We start from the raw sequence: 25,674 nt of genomic DNA, 5'->3' as shown, positions 1-25,674 counted from the left end.
CTTTTGTTTTGGTTCTTAATTTTGAGTATTACATTTATGTGTTTGGAAGTTTTGCTTACTGTATCCTATCGGAATTATTCAATTAATCTTCGTTATTTCCTTCGTTATGACTTTTGAGGAAATTTCCTTGGTTCGAAGTTAGTTTTTATTAGGCTTACGAACAACTCAATGACAACAACGTAACAGATATAGCGGTAGCTTTGTTTCGTAAACAAAGACTTCGAGGTAACTTTCGCAAGTTTAAAAATAAGTCCTCCATAATTTACGTGAAAAGCGGGCCAAAATAATGGCACATTTAATTTTACTTTCTTTATGATTAGTACTTTTCTCGGATCCCTTTTCTCGGACTCAAGCAATTTCCCGCGTGCTTGTATAACTCAAAGCGCGCTCGTTTTCTATCTCTTCAATATATAATATAATAGGATAGCGGATAGCTTTTATATAAGGCTTTGCTTTTTTAAATAACGTACGTATTTCGGTTTGAACTCGTATTAAAGCCCCCTCAATTGAATCGAAACACGTTTTTGGGAATCGAGACATGTCGTTAGAGATCGAGACTCGTTCTTGGAAATCGAGACACGTTTTGAAAATCGAGACTCGTTTTGAAAATCGAGACTCGAAGACCAGTATCCTTGAGAGATCCCAGTCATGAAATACCAAGTGGTTCTTGTGTTGCTTTTACTCGGTATGGCATTTGCCTACCCAGTACTGGATGAAGAAACTCGTCCAATCGACATTGAAGAGGGTAAGTGTACTATTGCCGCTACATAATACATAATACATAGTCCGTACGAGCGAGAGACTGTGGAAGAGTCTAGAATCTGACAACTTCGAGGTTGAAATTTATTTCATTTCATGAATATCAAACATAAAACCTTCTATTGAGAAAGGAAATAAAATACTTGAGAAAAAAAACGACAATACTCAATGAAGACATTGCTTGATACTTTGTTGCGACTCCATATAGGGATCTGGAGACAAATTACAAAAATCGATGGAAATGTTTTCCAATACCTTGCAGTGGTTCCCCCTTAAAGTCCTCGCATGATCACAATATTGTGTTTACTTGCACTCTTTTCGGAATTCATAACGTTAACCCAGCTATCAGAATGATGAATGTTGAAAAGAAGTGTCTAGTCAGTATATAACGCTGTTTTCTTTATTCTAGATTCTCCATTAGTCGAAAAACGTGACAATAAATGCTCAAAACATTCCGATTGTCCTGCAGGATTTGGGTGTTATGGAAGTGAGTATATATGACAATGTTTTTTCAATTGATCATAGTAAATCAAATCAGTCATAACCGAGTCTGCATCTTTCTTTATTCGTGTACTTGTTTATATGCGTATACGGTCAAACCTTTTTCATCTACATAAATACACTATATACTCTTTAAACGTTCCGGTCTATCTTACTGATATAACTGGATGTTTATTGATAGACGTATGCGATATAGATACAGAGGGTAATTGCCCTATTCCACTATGACGTCACTGCTTGTTTATGTGGAGGATAGAATCGCCAAATCCAATAGAAAATTCAACAAAATTTGCTCCTAGCGAAACAGTTTAATCTAAAATTGCCTGGTTTTCAGATATAATATGTGTTAATATGTGCTAAAAAATATTCTGAGCGTTTGCTGGCTATTCTACTTCTCTTCGTGGATTGATACGGGTTTTAGAACAGTTTTCGGTGAATTTGCGTTGATTTGACCCCCTCCGACGACAATGGTCCTTTGCGTTTAAATAATAGATTGTTTTGATGTGACGTCATAGTGAAATTGGGCAATTAAAGCACAAACATAAGGAAAACATAAAGCCATAATTTGGAAACTAATAGTTTTCCTATTAATTCAGTGAGCAATCAATGATGGTAATTTAACTGAGTGCATGGAGTGCAATTTGGTCTGAAATCAAACGCGTGATTACATAATCACACGACCGCGTAGCGGGAGTGTGATTTGTAATTGCAAGTTTGATTCCAGACCAAAATTGCACGACACGAAGTTCAATTACCACTTAATCATATTCTTTTTGTAATCATACACAAGAAAAAGGCACAATAAGGAGTGCAGAATAATCAATTTAATGTAGTAGAAGAACTAAATGCAAACAAAAAAAAAACAAACAAACAAAAAACATCTAAAAAAACTTTTTTTTTATTATTTTTGTTTGTTTGCTTATTTCATTGTTTGAAAAATTCTTTTTTTAGGATGCGATTAAGAGCTCCTAAGGATGCGATTTGGGAATTAATCGCACTCCTTTGAACCAATCAGATTGCAGGACTTGGTAGTGATTACAAAAAGGATATGATTAACATAATGATGAAAGAGTTACGTTAATTAACGGCATACGGTTTTGTTCAACAGGAATCGGGAGATGTTTTGTTCATATCATAGGGATTAAAGTCTTGCGGAAAAAGAAGCCGGGAACTTGATCGAAGCTGATATCTGCAAGAAAAAAACCAGCAATTTTAATTTTGCTATAACTGTAACTTGTAACCTAAAAATCCTTAGAAATACCATACAAATAAATATCCTCTTGCAATAAATTGTTAACTATTTATGTGAGTGGTTTAGTTGGTGTTGATTCACTACTGTTGGCATGAGTTTAATAGCGTTTTCCAAGGATGACGTGACAATTGTGCATCATGCCCAGCGCATGCGCACATGCTAACAGCCCTAATATACAACTAATCTTGTTTTCAATTCATGGAAGAACTACGGTTTTTCGACTGACATTCTTCTTTTCCATGTAATCGAAGCCGTGTATCCATGCACAAGTATGTCTCAGTAGCATGTTGTTTTACTCACAAGCTCTTTAATACGGTGTTACCTGAATTTTGCTCGTGTTGTCGCTTTTATCCGTGTGTATTTCCAGTCAGCAAAGCCAAAATTGCGCAATAGTACCCATTAGTCTTCGCGGCATTACCCTGGAGGCCATTGAGAGTATAATCTGATCTGCTAAGGTGTGACAAAGTTGCCTGTTGGCAAACCAGTGTTAAAATTTGTCGCTTTTATCCGTGTGTTTTTCTACCCAGCAAATGCCAAATTTGCGCAGTAGTACTCATTCAGTAGTCTTCACGGCATTGCCCTTGAGGCCATTGTGGGCATATGATACATGGGATTCTAATCTGTTTACGTTATGTCAGTTGTCGCGCAGAAATGATTGACTGGGGGCGGGGCTGCGTATCACATGCCGCAAATTGATGTCTACATACGCATCTTAGTTTTTTTTTGGCTGTGGAAATTCAAGGCTCATTAAATGATTGGAGATTTAGAAACTAATATCGGGTATATATAAAAGGAAAATGTATAAAATGTCCAAACATTAGTATAATGTTGTGAAAGTATCACTTTTATTCGTTCAATTCTGTTCAAATTTTGATTTAGCTGCTCAAAGCAGTATTCTTTGCTGCATGGAAGGATAATACAATGTTAAATCTTTCTACATCAAACTTTCAATCAGATAAATGATAGAATTACTTTCAACCTACGAGTTCAACAGTTTCAACTTTCAAGTTACGGTCTATTGATGCAGGAAGTTTGAAGAAAAAAACTTGGCACGTTTTGAAGAGAATCATGGGTAAAGTGGGAATTTTAGGAAAACTCTCATTTTAAAGTCTCCAACGACCTTCATTTAGCAAATAAACCTCTTCCCCCCCTTAAAGATTTGACGCTGATTTTTCTTGCGAATTATGATAATTACTTGAAAACAAGAGAATATGAAAATCTTCACGGCAAAATTAAATGGTCCTTATTCGTTGTGTGACAATGTTTTTCCCAATTCAGCGTGACAAACCTCCAGAGGATTCATTTTTCTTTTTATGTTTTTACTGTTTGAATATTCGCGTGAGTATCCCAAAGGATACAAAAAGGAATAACGATGATATCCCGACGAGTTTCAAAACGATAAGCCATACCACGAATAAGGTCGATTGTATCAAAAACTCAAGGGAAACCTTTGAATTATTCCTTTACATCACAATGCTTTATAAGGAATGAAGGGAGGAAGGGAGGGAGGGAGGGAGGGAGGAAGGAAGGAAGGAAGGAACAACAGTAAAAGTTTATCTCTGTTCGGCGAACGTTTGGTGGTCGACAGAAGAAAGTTGTGTCTATAGATGTCAGGCAGGGGGGTGGGGGGGGGGGGTGTTTAAAAAAATACTAGATGTAAGGTAGTCGAAAGTACAGTGTAATTCTGGTTTTGATGTCTTTTTAATAGTTGTGAACATAGACATGTTCTTTTGAGTAAACCAAGCAGCTTGTTGGCTTTAGCTGTGATAGTGTGAATGTGAGTGTCCCAGGACTAGGTGATGCTTGAGACGATGACTCCAAGATCTTTTTTCTCTTGCGTTGGAAGATGTTCTTCTGTCCTAAGACAGTGCTCATAAGATGTTGGACTTTTTCTGCGTATCAAAGTCAAGGTTTTACATTTGGACACGTTAAATTTGATGTTGTTGCTTCGAGTCCAAGAGTGAAGGTTTGTCAGTGCGTGTTGAAGGTCCTTGCAGTCGTTTTGAGATGTAATCTTCCGGAACAACTTTGTTTCGTCTGCATGTGCAAAGCAGCCGTATATCCCCGCTCTGTGATGACTTCATGGAAGCCATTAATAAAATCAAGAATCAAACTGTCTTTGGCAAATAGATCTCGTGACTACTACCCTGTGCTTTTTCTGTGTGCATTTTGTTGACTTACTTTCGTAATTACACAGATTCAACAAAGTAATTCTCTCGATTGAAGTACTCAAGCAATTTAAGTTATAAAATGAGTATCAACTAAATGTTGTATACGTTCAGTTTAGTTACTCCTTTCACAAAGGGTATAGTAGCTAGGCATATCCCGCTTTCCATTGTGGTCTCTTCTTTTCACTGCAACTTCTCGTCTTCTTCGTTCCTTTGTTTTCTTATAAACCCCTTTGGAGGAAAATCGGAGAAAAACCCTCGCCGCAAAAGGAAGAGAACAAGACAACAATCATTAAACACTCTTCACATGTGGCGTCCGCCAAAAGTCCAACGTATTACCGATGCACCACTTTAGCCTCACAAGATGGTTAGGTTAAGAGCCAAGCAACCGATCATGATCGTAGCAATTAATCTAATTGATGGTTTCAACCATTCCCAAGAGAATGAAATAACAAAAGATACGGCGGTCATGTTGGAGGATATAGCGAAATTGACAATTCTTTTGTTAAGTTCCTCCAATATGGCCACCGTGAAAAGGCATCAATGGGTTACTGGCCAGTAATATGCTAAAATGAGACGCACTTAGCTACAAGACAAAGCCGTGGAATTGCCTTAGTCAAGATCTTTTATTCAGTTTGCATTAATATTATTCTTTTGCAAAGCTTTCAAGACAAATTTTGTTATTGAGTCCATTTTTCTGCTTGCTAAACTGGTACTTCAAAAATTTTACTCATGTTTTATTGAAAGCTCATCTAAATCTTTTGTCTAGAAACTATATTAATGTTTAGGAATATAATTATAGCAATAATATATCTGTTTGCCCTCTTGGCATCCCATAATTCAAGATGGCCGCCGTATCAGTAAAAGGTGCCGCACATTAGTTGGGCTTCCTGTGCCACCACTGGACATTACATCCCCCCATGACTGTTTTACCCCCGTCTCTAGACCATAATCCTTTTCACACTGCTTTTGTTCGTTAATTATGACTATTGTTCCCGTATTCTCTAAGGAATCAAAAATTTGAATATGAAAGAATTTTAAAAACTATTACGGTATAGAGTCAGGGGTAAAACGTCATCTCGCTTCAGGCTTATTCTTTAGCGTTAAATGCTCTCAAAATTCAATAAAATATTCATGACTGTAGAAAGCAGTTCCCACAAACGTCTACATTATTTCAAAAAGCCCAAAAGGATGTTTATTTTAAGAGCGTTAATGGGGGAGGGGTAGGTCAGTGAGAGTCGGTGACGTATTAAAGTGCAACGTAGACTTTATCAACTGCGCATGCGTCTGTTATAAATCCAAGATGGACGCCAGTTTGAATCAGCTGAAGGTAGAACAAGCCTCGAAATATTCGATTCTCTTCTATTTATTCGCAGTTAACTCACTCTTTTTTGCAGGCGCAGATCAATAAGAGTCTGGGTGATGCCTCAGTGGTAGTCAAAGCGTCGTGTCTATTGGTTTGTTTGCTGTATTTGCTGACGTTTATTCCGTCCTTTTGGTCAGCTTTGGCAGTGTGTCCTGGTTTGTAAGTACTCTTTCTTTCTCGTTTCTTTTGTTCCATTTCTTAATTTTGAAGTGTTGGGCTCAAAAATTAATATTTTATACCAATATATCATATAGGTGGTAGTGCGTTGAACCTTGCTTTTGGAATTATCAACATATTTATTGGTCATGACATTCGCAAATATTAACCCTATCCTATCTCATCTTTACTTCACCAACATTACATTAAAAACATTCTTTTTAAGATACTTTTTCAAAAAAAATATTTAAGGAAGGTCTCTGGATAAGATTTACAGCTTATTTTAACTTGATTTTAAGCTTACTTGTTAATTTGTTAATCCGCTGCTCCAAAGCTATGGAACAATCTTCCATCTTATCTCAAACAAACCACTAACTTTGAAGTATTTAAATCTGGACTAAAGACTTTTCTTTTCCGCAAAGCCTACGAATTATGACTCTTACAAGTTTTAGTAAATTTTACAATCATTTTATTTCTCATTCTTTAAACACATAGAGGCTCTGTGTAATGCGTCCTAAGAACGTTATGTTATTTTTATTAATTTATATTATATCTAACCAATGAAAGTAATTCTTCGTTTGCAGTAGACGTCATAGCCGCCATGTTGGAAGAATTTGACAAAAGATTTTTCAGTGAATTCTTTTGTTATATCTTCCAACATGGTGGACATCCCTTTTGTTATTGTGCTCTCTTGGGATTGATTGCAAACCAAGAATATTTTATCTTTTTTCCCTTTAGTTTAATTCCACCAAATTTTAGAATATGGTCCCTCATTACTGGAGGATTCCTGGAGTATAGAATTTGGAATGTAAGTGGCATTTGTTAGAATAATGACAGGTAGTGTGGATGGATGGGGGGGGGGGGGGGGGGTTTGGAGGGACTAATTTTTCATTTTAAGCCCTCAACTTTTAGTCTTACCATTCTTTTCACCGCTACGAGTTGATCAAGACAACAGTCGCAACAGGGAAATAGGGCAATACACTGTCAACAATCAGAGAATAAAAAGGTACCCACCAATTTCTTTGATTGACAAAAGTGTTGGGACTGATGTCTTTATGAGCAAGTAGCAATAAGAAGAGTGGTAATCTAAGCCCTCCCTCAATACACTTGTTTATTCTTTGGTCCTTGAAGATTTTACCCTGCTAACACTAGCCCTCCCACTTTTGTCAATAAACTAACTACTCAAAACCATTACTAGAGTGCACGCACTAAAACCGTGAACATTAAATAGCACTAATTAGTACTATTTCATACAGAATCCTTTGTTTTCTATTGTTTAATTATCACTATTTAGTGCTAAAAATTAGTATTTGTTTCACAGATTTAGTGTGAGCACTCTACTTGTACAATTATATAAAAAGAGCTCTTTGTGAGGTTTTTCTGAAGTTTTGAAGGCCAGCCATTAACCTGGTGTTTGTATTTATTTTTCCAGGTTGCAATAGATGTACTTGTATTGGTGTTATGTGGCAAATTTATCGAACCGCTGTGGGGTGCCCTGGAGTTTCTAGTAAGTTGACAGTCTTCTATTATACTAGTTTTCTTGTGCACTTATTATACTATTATTTTACCTATGGGCTTTCATTGTTAACAGTTCTAAATTTTCTAGGCAAACTGTGTGCTAACCATGTTGAAATTTAATTTTTGAATGTTGCACTTTTGCAAGAACGTTGTTTTACGATATTAGAACATTAGTAATTTAGTGAGAAAGGAATACATTAAAAGACAAAAGAAAAAGTTCAGCTTCAGTGATCGTCTTTTGTTTTTTAATATAATTCCTATCCCACTAAATCACTAATGTTCTATTTTCGTATGACAACGTTCTTGCAAATAGGTCTATTATATTTTGAACTTTTTTTCCTTAGAAATTTGTAATCATTCTTGATGTTGGTACATCTCTGGTTACAACTCTCTTGTGTTTGTTTATCTACCTGGGAACATTCAACACACATATTTGGTAAGAAAAAATTAGGCCATTTGTATAAAATAGCTGTAATAATAAACCTCTTGTTGTGATTGGCTAGGATTGATTGGCTGGTACTACAACTACCACCATCCTTTGCACACTGCAAAGCATACAGTGCACACAGCTTTTGCACTCACTTATTATTTAGTATTTAGTATAATGGTGAATACTACAACTACCACCATCCTTTGCACACTGCAAAGCATACACTGCACACAGCTTGTGTGCACACTTCGTATTCAGTATTTGGTATATTAGTGAATACTACAACTACCACCATCCTTTGCACACTTGTTTGTCATTTGTTTGCATCAAGTGTGCTATTGAATTGGAAGTAATATATCAAGCACGGAAAAGAGTATTTCATCTGATTTCCAAACACTGAGAAGTGAGTTGAAAAACACAAGATAAGCCAAGTTTTTTTTAACCAATATCGAGGTGTTTGGATGCAGGATGAAATACTCTTTCAAGTGCTTGATATGGCTTCTTGAACTATTAATGATTCTTTGAGAAATTCAAAGCATAAGTTGCCCAAATGTTATGCTAATTAAGATCACATTCCCAAACCTCTTTCACGCTAGGGATTTTCTTTGTTCATGTGTTACTTACAGTGCAATGCACAAAAATACCAATGTATTCAAATACTTTTACGCACTGGCTCTACGCTTCCAAACAAGCTTCTGCACCACTCATTTGGTAAAACCTGCTAGCTTTGCATCAAAATGTACAGGTTTAATGTACAAAAGCCTGTGCATAGAAGTGTACATGTACAAATACATTAAACATGCCTTGGCTTTGCATTGTAATACTGTAATAAGAGATGATATAGTAATAATGGTAATAATAATAATAATAATAATAATAATAATGATAATAATAAAGTCTTTATTACATTTGATGAAATAAACATCAAATTTACAAATACATAATACAGTATTAATAAATATGATATAAAAATAAATAAACTTAGTATTATAAAACGACACTAGAGTGCTCACACTAAATCCGTGAAACAAATACTAATTTTTAGCACTAAATCTAGTGATAATTAAACAATAGAAAGCAAAGGATTCTGTATGAAATAGTACTAATTAGTACTATTTAATGTTCACGGTTTTAGTGTGTGCACTCTAAGCTAAATTAAAGCTAAATTATAATTAAAAATCAATCTATTACTAAAAGAATTTTTAAAACGTTCTGTAAAGATCTTTGGTCTTGGACAAGAGATATTTCTAAGACTGTAATGAGTATTCTTGGACTTAGGAATTATTGAGGCCAAAGGGTGAATATGTTTACTAATTATTGATATGTTTACTCTCGTTTTATTTACCTAAAGGTTTCTCCAGTTCAGTGGCATGACAGGTATCATCTCTGGTCTTGTAGTTGCCTTCAAACAGATTAAACCTGACGAAAACTTATACAATGGATTGGTTAATGTAAGAATCAAGGTAATCACTCATTGTCAAACTGTTTAAAGTACCCATCATCTGTCATGATGGCATTGGCTTTGAGCATTGCAAAAACCATTGATAAGGCTAATAGTATCACCAGGGGTGAATCCAGGAAATCTCTAGGGGGGTAACCCATATTAATAAATATATATAGAGATATTATGCATTGTAAATTTTTCTTTTGCTTCAAAAAAGCTAAGTGTAATATTATCATGGCGCTAGGGGATGTACGGTTCACCACTAGTAGTATCACCAGGGGCGAATCCATGAAATCGCTAGGGGGGATGTGAGGGAGACTAGGGGGGTGTCCCATATTAATAAATGTATATAGAGATATTATGCATTGTAAATTTTTTTTTTGCTTCAAAAAAGCTAAGAGTAATTTTATTATGGCGCTAGGGGGGTGTACAGTTCACCACTACTAGTATCGCCAGGGGCGAATCCAGGAATTTGCTAGGGGGTGTCCCAAATTATTAAATGTATATAGAGATATTATGTACGTAAATGTTTGTTTTGCTTCCAAAAAAGCTAAGAGTAATATTATTATAGCACTAGGGGGGTGGACAGTTCACTGCAGGACACCTCTCTGGATCCTCCCCCAGTGGCAGATCCAGGGGTGGTTCCTTGGGTTCCATGGAACCCACTTTTGTGAGATCTTGGGAAGTCAATCATGTTCTTTCAAAGTGTTTGCATTGGTAAAGTAGTGCATTCCTTACTTTACCGTTGATATTTGTGAATATTTAAACACTGATATGAGGTTGACCCTGAGAAAATATGTCTGTAATCAAGGAAAACAACAGTAATTTGGAACTCAAAAATGGTTTATTGTTTTTGCAGCAAATACCAGGTATTGTTGTACTGTCTTACACAATATTGTGCTTGGTTGGTATTCTGCCTGTTATTCAGTTGGCTTTAGTTGTGTCTGGGATTCTGATAGCTTGGGTGTATCTTCGATTCTACCAGCCAAGAGCAAGAGGGTCAAGGGGAGACCTAAGTGAAGACTTTTCTTGTGCATCTTTCTTTCCAGAACAAATCCAGTAAGTCTAGTATAGCCAGGGCACAAAATTAATGCTCGCAAACTTGCAAAATGCAGGTGGAATTTTGTATTTAGTGTGGGGCAAAACATTTAACTAGCTAAGTTTTTCGAGTATGACCACAGTCCAGAAATTGAAGGAGAAGCTGCATCAAATAAAATAATCGCAAGTGACTTTGAAATTTTTGCTAATGAGAACAAAACTTACTAGCAAGGTTTTGCTAGTGGGTTTAAAAGTTAGTTTCGTTCCCTAATAGCTGGATTGTCCTATAGTATTGAGGATGACAGTGAAATTTACATGCCAGTGTTGCAAATTTATTATCAACACGTGTTTACATGATTCTTATTGGTCTTGTCTTCTCCTCGCTACAGACATCCCATCCGTACAGTATCCAATTCGATCTTTAACTTTATGGTCAAGATTGGAGCATGTGCAAAGCCTGTCAGAACATATGATGTTGGCGCTCCATCTGCTATCACCATAAGTCTACCTGGGATAGACCCTGCTGATGCAGAGAGAAGAAGGTTTGTATGGCATGTGCAAGGGACCACTGATCATTCACTAATGTAGGGAGAAGGGGCACGTGCCTCTAAATTTTTGGTAAATGTCAAAATTTAAATGAAAAAATAATAAAAAAATTGAATTTAAAAAAGAACCTGGGACCTGGCTTTTTTCCTTACTTTTTTATTCTGGGTGCCCCGCCCCCCCCCCCCCCCCCCCCCCCCCCCCCCCAATTCCTACTTGCTATGCTGCTGCCATTAATATTTGATTGGAAAGGTAGGACAGTGTTAAGGGGGTTGTAAAAATACATGATCAATATGGGAAGAGGGGCACGAGAACGGATGTAAAAGAGGGTAGTAATGCTTTAAAAAAAAAATAGACAGTAAACTCTGTTGTGCCCTGTTGTTTTCCTAACTTCATGGGTAATTTTGAACATTTTGTTTTCTTTTGTTTTATCTGTGGGAGGGGGTGGGGCTTCTGTAAATTATGCACAATTTATGTTCCCCTGGTTTTACCATATGTGGTCTGATTTGCTTGAACCCTTACACCAAACATTGGGTTACAGTACCTTACCACAATAAGCATGCAAATGCATAAGAATAGGACGTTTGCATGATGGTGTCATTGACCTCTACTACCAGACTCCCTTGCACACTTTCTTTTGTTCAGTTAATTAGTACCAATTGTCTTACTATTCTCATGGAGGGAATACAAATTTGAATAAGAAAGAAAATTCGCGAAGCATCTTGGTAGTGGGAGTCAAATGACGCCATCATGCAAACATCCTATTGGTCAAATATTTGACATTCTTGCAATACATTTTGTTATAAATTACATACAAAATATTCATGAATCCCTTTTAATTTGTGTGTGTGTTGAGATCGTGTGGAGGAAGTAACATGCGACCTAGTGACCACCTATTCCTAATTTTCAAATACTTCTTTACAGACAAAGAGCATTAAAAGCCTTGAATGAAAGACTCCAAAAACTCGATCAGGCACAGGGCAGTTGGCCGTCAATGGAAGACCAAGGAGAAAAAGACGAAAATATACCATCTGAGGACACAACACTAGATGAAACACCCACAGTGGTCATAGACAAAGGCAATCCAACTAACCCTGAGGGACACAGAAGTACAGCCATCATAGAAACATAACTTACATTACTGTCTCTATACTTGTTTGTCTGTCTGTCCATGATAAGTCAGTCGGCCATGCCTTTGTTGGACATCGGCAAATTGTTATGGAAAAGAGTATTTATATCTGAACACTAGAATATACTCTCTCTTTCTATCTGTCTGTCCATGATAAGTCAGTCGGCCATGCCTTCATTGGACATCGGCAGATTGTTATGGAAAAGAGTATTTATATCTGAACGCTAGGATTAACTCTCTTTTTTTATCTGTCTGTCTGTCTATGATAAGTCAGTCGGCCATGCCTTCGTTGGACATCGGCAGATTGTTAAGGAAAAGAGTATTTATATCTGAACACCAGAATATACTCTCTCTTTCCATCTGTCTGTCTGTCTGTCCATGATAAGTTAGTCGGCCACCCTTCATTGGACATTGGCAGATTGTTAAGGAAAAGAGTATTTATATTCCCTACTGTGCACTAGAACACTAGGATGTAGCCTGCAAATACATGATAACGTCACAGTGGGACTTTAAGGAAAGTGAAAGAAATCGAAAAGGGACGTAATGGTAGAACATTTGGATGACACCAAGTAATCACATTGAGTATAACCAACTCAGACGACTCAAAAAGCTTTAATCCCAATACAGAAATCATCAACAAACGAACAGTAGCGCATTTGCCCTGGCTAGAGAAGAAGTCTAGTGATGACACACGTATAAAGAGAAGATACGTTCCCATGATTCCCTGCTCTCGGAGAGACTGCAAATAGCAAGCTATGGCTGAATTTAACACATTTAAGAAAAGTAATTATTCAAAGTTCTTGGAACACTTACAAGAAATTTGAGTTCAAAAACCTCTATTTAACGGCCACCCTTAGGCAATTATGAATTGGCCGATAAATAGAGGTTAGTCGCCTAATAGAGGTTAAAATAGTGCAAAAACCCTCTTTGGGAATTTGATAACTGGCTGTAAATAGCCTTACCACTTTATGTAAGACTACATGAAATGGCACTATTCCGTAATAACGTTTAAGGTTAGTTTTTTGGGGGGTTAGGGTTAGGTTTCACGACGTTATAATCAATAATAAATAATTAATAATCCAATAGTGCAATTTTATGTTGTCTTACATGAAGTACAAACAGTAGAAGTCAAACTTCCCACTTTAGAAACGAGTTGAGGACTGGGAACGAGTTTTTAGAATTAACCAGGTTAAATAAACACCCTACCAAGAAAGAGTACATCGAAATTGGTAAGTTCCTAGAGTTTCAAGCTTTTGGGTTCATACTTTTTATGTAGCAACCTCACAAACATCTCAAAAATTACAAAGAAATGTATGGTTACTGGGGACGCTTGTCCCTAGTTTCTGATGTTTTTGATTGCTTGTAATTTAGCTGTTACTTAGCCAATCGAAGCCAAACTGCAGAAATCTGTTAATTTTGATGTGCTCTTTCTCTTCGTGGAAATATATTTTGAATAAGATTAAGTATCAATACCTTCTATATACTCATTCCCAGTCCTTCACTCGTTTCTAAAGTGGTCAACTTTAAAAACAAGCAAAAGACTGGGGCGAGTTTTGAATTTGAATCTAATTATTAGCAAAAGAATTTCGTCATCTGATAAAGCAACTCAATATTAGTAAGTCTGTGAATTTGGAACATGATTGGTTAAAAAGAACCAGAGTTACAAGCCTTCAAAAGTCTGAAAAATTTAAAAGAATGTGAGGTTACAAGGAACAAGCGTCCCTTGTAACCATACGCCGCCACTCAGGGTCTTAAAATAACTGGTTTTTCTTTTGTAATAATATCTGCAAATGGTTAGACCTTCAAGTCTTCTTGGACAAGGACTTTAAACCGTAGGCCCTGTCTCCCAACCCTTCATAACCTACAGTAAATGGGGGACATAAAAGAACCACTGAGGACGTAAAAAGAAACTCTGGCAGTGACCACCCTCAGTGCCTACACTTCATACTAACCATCTCTCATGCTTGTAAATTGCTTAGGAGCGATCTGTCATTCACAACTCAATGTAAAGCGCCTTTGATTATATCCACATATAAAAGGGCGCTATATAAATCATAATCATTTTTTTCATTTCATACATTCTTCGTAAATCGTCAACACTTTTGAAAGGCAATAATACAGGTTCTTTTCATCCAATCATGTTCACATTTGCCAGACTAATGTTGAGATGGTTTCTCAAAATGACAAACGTTTTTTTCCTAATGAAATTAAGATTCAAAACTCGCCCCAGTCTCTTGCTCGTTTCTAAAGTGGCCAACTGTGTATCAGTAAAAGAGACTTGAAGATAAAGTGAAAAAAATCACGTCTTCAAACGTCGAGTTAAAATAAAAATTCGTCGAGTTAGTAATATGAAACTCGAACGAGAGATAGTGAATAAATAAATAAATAATGGGATTAACGGGGGATTCCACAGAGTGGCTCTTGTTACATTGGATTGCAATTGGAATTTAGAAGTTGATTATTTTACGGAGGGAGCAAAACCGGAGAATTCGGAAAACCCTCGAGGAGAGAAGAGAGAATCAACAAGCAACCCTACTCACACGACACCGAGAACTGTCTGCTTTCACTTAAACGGCGACTGTTGTTATCAGAGCACCACGGTACATGTATACATTGTTTTGGATTTTACCTGTACAAGTTTGATGCGATTTCTAAATGTTTGCGTATTCCAGCTCGATATTGCATTGTAAACGAAGAATATAACAATCAAGGTGATTTAAAATATATCCCCTGGAAGTTTTCTTATGGGTAGCGTGGGTAGCGTTGCTAACGCGTCTTTCACCACTGTGGTTCTAATAAGCCTGAAGCGAGATGACGTTTTACCCCCGACTCTATACCATAATAGTTTTAAAAATTATTTCATATTCAAATTTTTGATTCCTTAGAGAATACAGGAACAATAGTCATAATTAAAGAACAAAAGCAATGTGAAAAGGATTATGGTCTAGAGACGGGGGTAAAACGTCATCTCGCTTCAGGCTTATTAATGGTTCGGATAACTGGTTCAAGCCCTGCGGGCAAAATGTAAATAGGCCCTTCGCAGCTAAGCAATCACGTGCTGATTAATTCACTGAGAGCAAATGAATGAACATTTTGACATTTTTCTACAACCTGCTTTGAGAGATCGTAATAAAACTACATTTCGTAACACACTGGATACACATCTTTTCATTCAGTTCTTTACAAGTACCTAAAAAGAATCACCAATTTAATATAAAAACATAAATTTAGCCCTCCAGTACAGACACGTGACCGTTAACTGCAAAGGGCCTATTGAATTTGTTTGATGTGTTGTTCTCTCCTATGCTACGAGGGTTTCCTCCGGGTTCTCCGGTTTCCTCCCTCCGTAAAAATCAAACTGTGAGTTGCGCGTTGTGTGCATAGAATATTGCATGTGTAGTGGTAGTGGAGTGAAAAGTCATAAAGAGATTTTTATTCAAAACAAGCCAGGATATATTAAACCACTCTCGATTAGCATCCATCCATCTATCCATCCATCCAACCACCCATTTATTGGTAATCATTATTATCTTTCGCTACAACCACAGACGGTCAGGAGGCTCTAGCTTATCACGTGATGTACTTGGAAGCACAAGTCCAGAAATACACCATTGAATTATTGTATCTGGTCCAATGAATGTAGGTCGTTCAACTACAGCACAAAGAAAAAGATCTGTGAGCTGAACAACACCAAACGACAAGAACACCCAGCTTCTTTGATCAAGAGCGACTCCTTCGCTTACTTCGAAAAGCTGTTTATGAAACCAGATGAGGCCAATTAAGTTTTCTTTCTGAGCCGGAGTGCACATGCATGGAGAGGTTGTTCACCTGTAATAACAATGATATATCTAACGCTTTGTCTATGAGAGGGGGAGTTGTCAATCCCATTTCCTAACCAAGTATTTTTACAAACCCTACTTCCCAGTCGCTAAACACCACCGCAAGTACAGCAGTAGATAGCGCAGCTTCACAGGGTCGAACTGAAAGCATGTGCCTCTGGCAGATACTATACTCGTGGAGTCCAGTTTGAATTAGTTAGGGGTAGATTTGAGAGAGCTAGGAGAGAGGAAAAACCAGAGGACGGTTAACCCTCGGAGTCAGAAAAAAACCCAACCAACTCAGTTCACATGGCGACTGATTTTCGAACCCCAGATCTCTTAAGTCATGTTGCTATTTTCAGTACATGCGTATGAAAAGACATTCGCTTTTTGGCGAACTGCTCTTATATGATTACACCTTTGAGTATAGTTTCCACAATTATAAGATATTTTGAGATCACACTTGAAGTATAAGTAAATAGACTATAATCACAAATAAACAATTATAATAAATTCCCAAACGTGATCACTGGAGTTCTCACTTACTGGATTTCAAGGTAGTGCGAATAATTTCTTTTTAAAAAAAAACACTCTTTCTAAGGGACCAGACATTAAGCCTTAGGAACACCACAGTAAATTAACGATCATTTTTCCTCGTATTCTGAAGACAACTAAAATCAATATTGAACAGCGTTTGAAATCGTTTTTATGAATCACACAATGAGTTTCGTAAAGTAGGACCAAGGATTGAGCCTTAGTAACGTCACAGTAGCTTACTATTTTTTCCTTGAATCGAGTCGAAGCAACAACAAAAACATAGTTATCAAATTTAAAAAGCGGCACGAACAGCAATGCAACGTGAGGACCTTGTTGTGTTAAGCTTGAAGGCCCGAATGACTAAGAACCGATTTTTTGTGACAAAAATGACAAAGCCAGATATAATCCAGGGAGATTATACTTTACTTTATTGGTAAATATTTCAAGGCACTTTTAAAGGTTTCCGAAGGAACTTTTCAACAGTATGATTTAATGAAGCCTGAGTAATCTGAGATGGACAATACCTTTTGGAACTGCAATACAGAAGGAGCTCAAATGGTCTAGTTTGACTGAAGAGCTAGGACACCGAAACGTCGTTCTTCAAAATAGACTTAAAAAAAAAACTTATTACTTCTCTTAAATTTTATTGCAAATGAATTCTAACACTTTTCAGTTTGAATTGAAGAGTTTTTAGTTCAGAGCAAATTTAAGTTAAAGTTTTTGGTCTCAAGTTTAACAAACGCAGTGTCTAAATGCCCGGCAGCCGGTCGCGGTCTAAAATTGACTAAATGCCCGGCAGTCCAAACTTTCACCAAAAAAAAAAAACGAGAACTGGCTACAGCTAATGGTATCAAACTAGTCTAACTTTATTATGTCATATCAAGCGCTTCCTGTAGTCTGGACTGATTCGAAAAAAGATTGTCTGTATTCGCTCGGCATAGAATACGGAGCACTTGGTTCATGTCACTTAGTTTTTTTTTGCCAACACTGCCGGTCGCCATTTTCGCCAAAAATACGATAAATTACCTACGTTAATGAAGCCAAACTAGTCTAGATTTATCGAGGAATATTAAGCGCTTCTTGCACACTACACTGCTTCTAATAAGGATTGTTTGTCTTTGCTCGGCATAGAATACCGAGCACTTGGTTCACGTCACTTATATTTTCGCCAACACTGCCGGTCGCGGTCTCAAATACACATGCCCGGCAGTCCAAACTTTCCGATAAAATGATTAATTATCAAAATTATACTATGTATCAATATTGGACTTTTTCGCTCTTCTTACCACAACTAGCTTTTTATCTACCCTTTCCTACTTGTCCCATCGTTTATTTTTTTGCTAAGTAATACAAAACAATCCTTATTAGAAGCTGTGTAGAGTACAAGAGGCGCTTAATATTCCTCGATAAATTTAGACTAGTTTGGCTTCATTAACGTAGGTAAATTATCGTATTTTTGGCGAAAGTTTGGACTGCCGGGCATTTAGTGTATTTGAGACCGCGATCGGCAGTGTTGGTGAAAATATTCTAAGTGACATGAACCAAGTGCTCCGTATTCTATGCCGAGCAAAGACAAACAATCCTTATTAGAAGCAGTGTAGTGTGCAAGAAGCGCTTAATATTCCTCGATAAATCTAGACTAGTTTGGCTTCATTAACGTAGGTAATTTATCGTATTTTTTGCGAAAATGGCGACCGGCAGTGTTGGCGAAAATATTCTAAGTGACATGAACCAAGTGCTCCGTATTCTATGCCGAGCGAATACAGACAATCTTTTTTCGAATCAGTCCAGACTACAGGAAGCGCTTGATATGACATAATAAAGTTAGACTAGTTTGATACCATTAGCTGTAGCCAGTTCTCGTTTTTTTTTTTGGTGAAAGTTTGGACTGCCGGGCATTTAGTCAATTTTAGACTGCGACCGGCTGCCGGGCATTTAGACTTTAACAACAAAACCTCGAGTTTCGCTCACCAAACTTAAAACTATGGTTACGTTGCATTCGATAATCCCATCGTAATGTCATTCGATTTTTTGATAACTGTTTTTATCTAATCTCAATTTTTCAAAGAGTCTTTTTTCCATTGTCTGGTACCTTCATTATAATTCCAGGAAATCAAAGATGTCACAATTTTGCTGGAAACTCTCGAGTGACTATTGGTGACCATACGTTGATGTCAGGGTCGACTTTGAAAATTTAAACTCAAAAACCTATACAAACGAAGCCAGTTATTAACTATGAAAAAGTCACCTTTTCTTATAATCTAGTTTTCAAGTCTGTCTTATGCCCGTGCTGATTTGTCCATAAAAATTTAGGAAATCTCCAAAAATTGGGTTTTAATGAAAAGCATCCAAGTTAAATTTCACTAAACATGACATTTTATTGGATTAACTGTAGTTATCTTTCGTTTTTCGAAAAAAACTCGAAGTGTTCACGGCTCGAGTGTATGTAGTAATGCTAATATTTTCTTTCTATTTAGACTAAATTTTACGTTAGTTTGTTCAGCAAATATTGACTTCTATGATGGTACGTTGCCATCGAAAGAAAATATTTGAATTGCCACTTATCAGCATTGTTAAATTTTACACACGACAAAAATATCTTTTTTTTTCCTTTCGTAAGCCAGAACTTTCATAATTCGAGGCGACAACTTTTGGCTCATAAAAAAGTGCTCAAAAAGAAAAGTTCGGCTAAAAAAGATTAGCTTTGAGTGTCCAAAGATATTGCCATAGAAATAAAGTGGTTTTTAATACGATTTGATTTCAATTGGAGATTGATTAAAGACAATCAGATCAACAACGCTTTTGTCTAGTACAAAACTACTTGGAATGGTATTCATTAATCAACACCTTGGCCACTTTGGCGAATAAAGTTTGTAGTTTGAAGTTCGATTCAAGCTGTAACTAATCCTTCTGAAAAACAAAAGTCAGTAACAAGAAAAGGGAAATCCGTATGTTAAGTAATTTTTGCCGTTCGGAGATTTATCAGTAGCATTTAGAAACTTGTTTCGTTTCCATAGAGATTTTTTGGATTTTTTTTAACACGTCATTTTTTGATTTTCAAAAAGAAGTGCTTCTCTTTGCTATTTTTGGTGCTTTGGTTTTAAACACCAATGTTTTCCTTTGTTTTTCGAAGCCCCTTTAAACCTTGAATTGTTCTTTCTGTTACCGCACAATGTGTTACCTTGCTGTCGTATTATTTTCTTTTTCCCCAAGTGTTTTTGTTTGTGTTCTTGCTGTCTGGTTTTCACAGTCATTTTGGTATGATTTTCCGTCTAGCTTCATATTATATGTACACGTTTCCATTTGAGTATTCTTAGTTATTATATTTGCCTTTATTTGTTATAATATCTTAATTTTTTATACAATCATTGTATAAAAACCTTAGAAATTTCACTCGAACATGCGGTAAGGTTGTGATCTCGATTCCCACCTCGAATTCAACTCGATTTTTTCCTGAGTTCTTTCAGTGTCCCTTCCACTTTATTTACTATTCATACATTTACACAACCCATCCTCATTAAATTTCTGTATCATAAAACTATGGATAAAAATCTTCAAAAAAAAAAAAGGCTGTTCACCGCGATTTTTTCCTAACTTGTGCACGACCAGGATTAGTGTTGTTTCTCAAACTTGGGGCTGGTTCGCCATACATTATCATGAGTCATTAGCAAAAGCTCATATTGATCACAATTACTGAAGAAGCGAAAAAGGCCAATCTTTCCAAAGTGAATGGAATCGAATAGCCGTGCTACTACATAGAATTTGTTAGTGAGGAGAAACAAGGTCCTGAAAAAAATTCTAGGGTAGCAGTTGATATAATTATGCGCTTTAAGCTTATCTTGGATATCGCTGACCACTTTTGAAAAAGATAATGTTCCTAAGCTAGTTGGATATGAACGTAGTTGGTCAAAAGATATGATAAGATTAGACAAATTAGGTGTGACTTTCGGTATTAGTTGAATAGCATTATAATTAGTTGAAAGTCAGGCGCTAGACAACTCACAGATCGAACCCTGAAACAACCCCTGGGCTGATCTAAGTCAGGGCATGGCTAACTCACAGATCGAACCCTGAAACAACCTCTGGGCTGATCTCGTCAGGGCATGGCTAACTCACAGATCGAACCCTGAAACAACCTCTGGGCTGATCTAAGTCAGGGCACGGCTAACTCACTGATTGAACTTTGAAACAACCTCTGGGCTGATCTAAGTCAGGGCACGGCTAACTCACTGATTGAACCCTGAAACAACCTCTGGGTTGATGTAAGTCAGGGCACGGCTAACTCACAGATCGAACCCTGAAACAATCTCTGGGTTGATGTAAGTCAGGGCATGGCTAACTCACAAATAGAATTGGAATTAACTTGTTGGGTTTTGCGGAGGGGACTATGAACTGAAGGAGAACGCGAAGAAAACACCGTCGAATAAAGAGAAAACTAATTACTGAATTGTCGGATAACAACCATGTTAATTTTCTTGTTGGTTTGAAAAAACTGACGATATAAACTAAACCAAACAACAACAACGAAAACACGGAACTAATTTCATTAACAATCATTGGAACCTACATTCAACTTACTGATAAAAGACAAATAATAAAACTTAGAAACCGGTTACAACCTAATTAGAATTTTGCTTTAAGGCTAAGCTAGTTAATTAGCTGAATATCATAATGATTAATCTGACTATAAATTGTCGGGGGCATTTAAGGGTATATATATATATATATTTGCACGTATGCAGTTTTATCTTCTATCAAAGTGAAGGTTCAGCTTAATTAGCCGAGACAAAAAAACGAGACAACATTTTTTTTTTTTTTTTTTGACTTTCAAAAAGCTAAATACAATTTAGTTTTTTTTTTTTTTCGGCAATAATGAAAACTGATAGTTTGTTTAACTTCATTGTTAATTCAAATAAATCAAAGCTAAATTCAAATGGTAAATTTTCTTGCTTCAGGTATGGTTGCCGAGGAAGAGTGGTGACCATGGATGACAACCGGAACGCTTTAAGAGGAAATTTTTTTCAATAATGAGCAATAATGGCAAAAAGCGCCAAAAACTTGACTTTCGTATGAGTTTTGATCGTCCCAATTTTCGTTTTGGGTTAACGCTCAAAACCTTGTTCAACAGTTAGAAACTGATGTACTATGATAAAATGCCTGTTTGAAGCGGTATTTTCAATTATAAATTAATTCAATTTCAAAGATGTTTTGTTGCTTTTGTGTTAGAATGTTGCTTTGTCAGGCTTTTTTATAGAAAATGTATGGGAAATAAGCAAATGAAGGCCTAATCATTTTCAAATAAAATTTTTGCTTTGGGTTAACACTTTGATTCATCTCCACTTCCAAACAAGTTAAAGTTTCTGAATCAACAAGATTTTAGCCTTGTACAACAGCCTTTCTTCAAGAAAATAGTTTTTGGCGTTCACTGCTTGAATACGAAAAGAATTCTCTCTTAAAAAGAAAGGAAAAACAAAAAACAAAAAACTGCGGGAATAACAGAAATGAAGGGATAGATTCGGAACTATTGACTTCTTTATTGTGATTTTAAAGCATAAGGTCAGTAGGTTAACGTTAAAATATCTTGATCAATTGTTACATAAAACATGATATCAGGTTAACTACCCTGATGATTTTTATTCAAGCTCTTATTAATGAAAGCGGCGCGGGAAAAAGAATACGATAAAACTCTCTAACAAATTATTAGATACTATAGACCACTTGCATTGATTTCCTAGAGAAATCGTTCTTGGGGACAAAACAATAGGCCGTCTTTTCTTGAAAAAAAAAAAAAAAAAAAAATCCATCGTTAATTCATTCCCTCAGAACATTTCCTCTCGGAACTCAGTGCAACTGCTCTATGAAAAAATGCTTAATTTTAGGCACAATTTGCTAATATTTCGACAGAGTTTAAGATCATGTCGGAAAAGGTGTGATCAGTTCTAATTGAATTCATAAACTGAAAAGTTCGGCTCAGGTCTCGAGAAGGTTCACGATTGCTTTGCCATTAATTGTTACCTGCCTACCAATTAATAACCAGCCAATAGGAGCTTAGACATGTTTTCTATAAGATAGATGCTTCTGGGCGTCGTTCATTCAGAACTGCTCTTCGACTAAGAAGACAACTGGTACGCTTTTTTTCCGAATTATAGTAAACAACTTTGGGTAAGAAAGAGCTTTTTAAGAAAGAGTTCGTTATGGTTTTTCCTCCGATTTTAGTGTTAAAATCAGTACAGAGAATAACTTTGTTTTTTCCTTAGGAAATCCACGATGCAAAGCACTGAGGCCAGCCAATCAAAACACGAAGAAACTGAGCATTGTTTTAAAGGGTACCGCGGAACTCCAGGTAAGTCATTGGACTCTAGTCAAAAATAAATCTCGTAAAAGACGGCGTAAATAAGGCCCCGTCCACTTAAGTAAGGTTCCTTTTCTTTGCGAAATGGCCTTCTGTCCACATGTTTCTAGTGAATAAGTCACTTGAAAACACAAATTTTCGACAACGGATAGGTGTGGACTCGCAATACGAAAAAAGAGATTCGAAACTGAACACTACGTGTGGAAGAGTTTTTTTTTCAAAAACGAGGTCATATTTTCACAAAAATAACCATTGGATGAATGAACGCTTCGCTTTTGATTAATACCTTCAAATTATACTTTTTTTTTTTTTTTTTTTGACGTTTTTTCATGCTGCTTTCTTTTGTGATACTTTTACTCCCTGCACTATATAAACTCTAAGATTTTCCGCTAATCATTTCTCTTCTACCCCGATGAAGGACTAATGTCCGAACGTAAGTACAGTAACCAACTTTTTTTACCGTCATTCTTTTATTCCCTGTACTATTTAAACTCTACCCTTCTTCTATTGAATCATTTCTCTTATATTCCGGCCGACGAAGGACGAATGTCCGAAGTGTTAGTACAATTCCAAACTTTCTTAAATTCATTCTAATTTTTACGCCTTGCACAATATCAACGCCATACTATTCTCCTAATTTCCTCTTTTACTACGCCGCGGGAGGAACAACGTCTCAAACGATAACGTAAGTAGACAATTTTAGACGGTGTTTAAGTTTCCTTTTTCAAGTACTCACTTATTCGACTCTGAAAAATATTATGTATTTGAGTACTATTTCTTTGATGTGCGCGGTAGGCCTTTCTAGAAGCTTGCCGGGCGGTATACCTTCCATCATACTCTTCTACACGTTCAGTTTTCTATGCACACGTACAACACTCCACTAAAATGTCTTGATTCCTGTTTCGTAGAGAGAGAAAAATCTGAGGCCCGGGATCGAGAAAAATCCCTTGCCACACGCCCTGTTGCATTTTCGAGAGGACGATATCTTAGCAGCATAGACCTCCAGCTAACCATGAGTATCTTGATTCGTAATGTTCATGCCAGAAAAAGTAAAGAAAAAAAGGAAAAAAAAAAAAAAAAGAAAGAAAAAGAAAAGAAATACAACGAATTACTCGTTATGAGTCGGCCAGGACAAATGGCTTACTCCAATACATTTTAAGAACGATTTTTTTCCAATTTGATCTCCAATTAACTTATGACCAAACTGATTAATGTTTTATCGAGTTTCATTTTGTATTCATAGTCTTAAGGAATCGTTCATTTTAATCAGATTTACTTAGCCGACTGATTACTCCGTGTTCCCTCAATTCAAATAGGATTTAAATCGCGTCTAGTGACCAGGAAAAAACTGGAAGACGTTTGTTAGTGTTAATAAATCACCATGGCAACAACTTGCAACTTCAAGAGCGAGTATTTTCAACAAAGATCTCCATCTTGTGTAAATAGTCAGCTATATTCTTGGTCATAAAAAGTTAACCTTAAAAATGGGTGGTTGTCGACTCGAACGTTTTAACTACTTCAACAACCACACACTTCATAAATAAGCTCTTTCTCTTATAATTATTTTAGTTTCAACTTTTTTTTTCAATATTCATTAATATTGCTCCTGTGAATACTTGCATATATTTATGTGTGTGTGAGTCAATAAGAATGTTCAAAATGTTCAAAATGTTTAACAATACACGCTTTATTCACCATTTTCCATACATCGGTTCACTGGTCAAAGTCAAAGCATGCATTCATTCGAGATTGCAAGTTCAAATTTGGATAATCCTTTGAAAGTACCTTGGGACCTCGCTTGAGCGCTTTGTGTTTGTCCAGTGAACCAATGTATGGAGAATGGTGAATACATGTCACGTGTTTTATTTCTAGCTTTGTTTTCATTGATCATTTATTCACAAAGTACCGTACGTTGTATTTTATTCTATTGGAGCAATCTTTTCACGCTGGGGCTGTGGTAAAATCGCGTCATAGTAAATTTAATCGAGTGATGTTTATCTCAAAATACCTTTATAGTAGGCTTTTCTATATATGCTATTCTAACTTTCCTATCATTGTGATGAAGCTATCACAAGAATACTGAGCGCGGTAAGCATGTCACACTTACTGTTACTATCAACCCCAAACGCGTAATCTTCAAAGATGCTTTTTATTTCGATACCAATTTGTATCTTGGTAACGCTTCTAACGATTCTTTTTTGAATTTCTGTCGGTGGGTACAAAGCCCATGAGATATGTATGACAATCAGTGAAACAGCCGCCATCTTGGTTGATCTAACAAGAGAAGCTAGAAATGCTTTGTATACTCAACCAACACTGGGTGGTTATGAAGTAATATGCACATGTATATGCAGCAACTTGTTTGTTATTTGCAGCTAATCGTCTAATTTGCTGCTTGTCCCTTATGGGCCATTGTATAAATGAATATAAATATCAAAAACGTTTTTTCTTCATTTTCTCCCCCAGACTTTCAGACTCTTTGTAACGACAGGCCGTTTCATCCATCCATCTACCTCAATTCCAGACCTGGTGAACTAGGGCCTCGGTTCTGCCCTCACTTCCTCTCTACTCGACACCGCATTGAATCGAACCAATCACAATTCCCGATATTCGGCACCAGTACAAGCTTCTCCTCAATGCCATGGCAAACAATGACGTCATAT

At 36.5% G+C, this 25,674-nt stretch overlaps 1 protein-coding gene and 1 long non-coding RNA gene across 2 annotated transcripts; both read left to right on the top strand.

Moving 5' to 3' along the window:
- The first annotated feature begins 649 nt into the window (after nucleotides 1-649).
- LOC148904863 (uncharacterized) lies at nucleotides 650-2,564 on the top strand. Its single transcript, XR_016118764.1, has 3 exons — nucleotides 650-745; nucleotides 1,169-1,246; nucleotides 2,369-2,564. It is a non-coding gene; the product is annotated as an uncharacterized LOC148904863 (long non-coding RNA).
- Nucleotides 2,565-5,971: 3,407 nt separating this feature from the next.
- Nucleotides 5,972-14,707, top strand: LOC148904862 (transmembrane protein 115-like). The gene is made up of 9 exons (XM_089025066.1): nucleotides 5,972-6,010; nucleotides 6,078-6,205; nucleotides 6,941-7,010; nucleotides 7,635-7,709; nucleotides 8,065-8,156; nucleotides 9,502-9,613; nucleotides 10,454-10,653; nucleotides 11,022-11,174; nucleotides 12,100-14,707. The coding sequence occupies exons 1-9, from the start codon at nucleotides 5,984-5,986 to the stop codon at nucleotides 12,305-12,307; spliced, it is 1,065 nt and encodes a 354-aa protein (XP_088881192.1). The 5' UTR covers nucleotides 5,972-5,983; the 3' UTR covers nucleotides 12,308-14,707.
- Nucleotides 14,708-25,674: the final 10,967 nt, after the last annotated feature.

The sequence above is a fragment of the Actinia tenebrosa genome, unplaced genomic scaffold (genome assembly GCF_029948245.1).
Source record: "Actinia tenebrosa isolate PJP-AT-01 unplaced genomic scaffold, QUT_ActTen_1.0 PGA_scaffold9__36_contigs__length_13948895, whole genome shotgun sequence".
Lineage (NCBI taxonomy): Eukaryota > Metazoa > Cnidaria > Anthozoa > Actiniaria > Actiniidae > Actinia > Actinia tenebrosa.
This window is presented reverse-complemented; position numbering and strand designations above follow the sequence as displayed.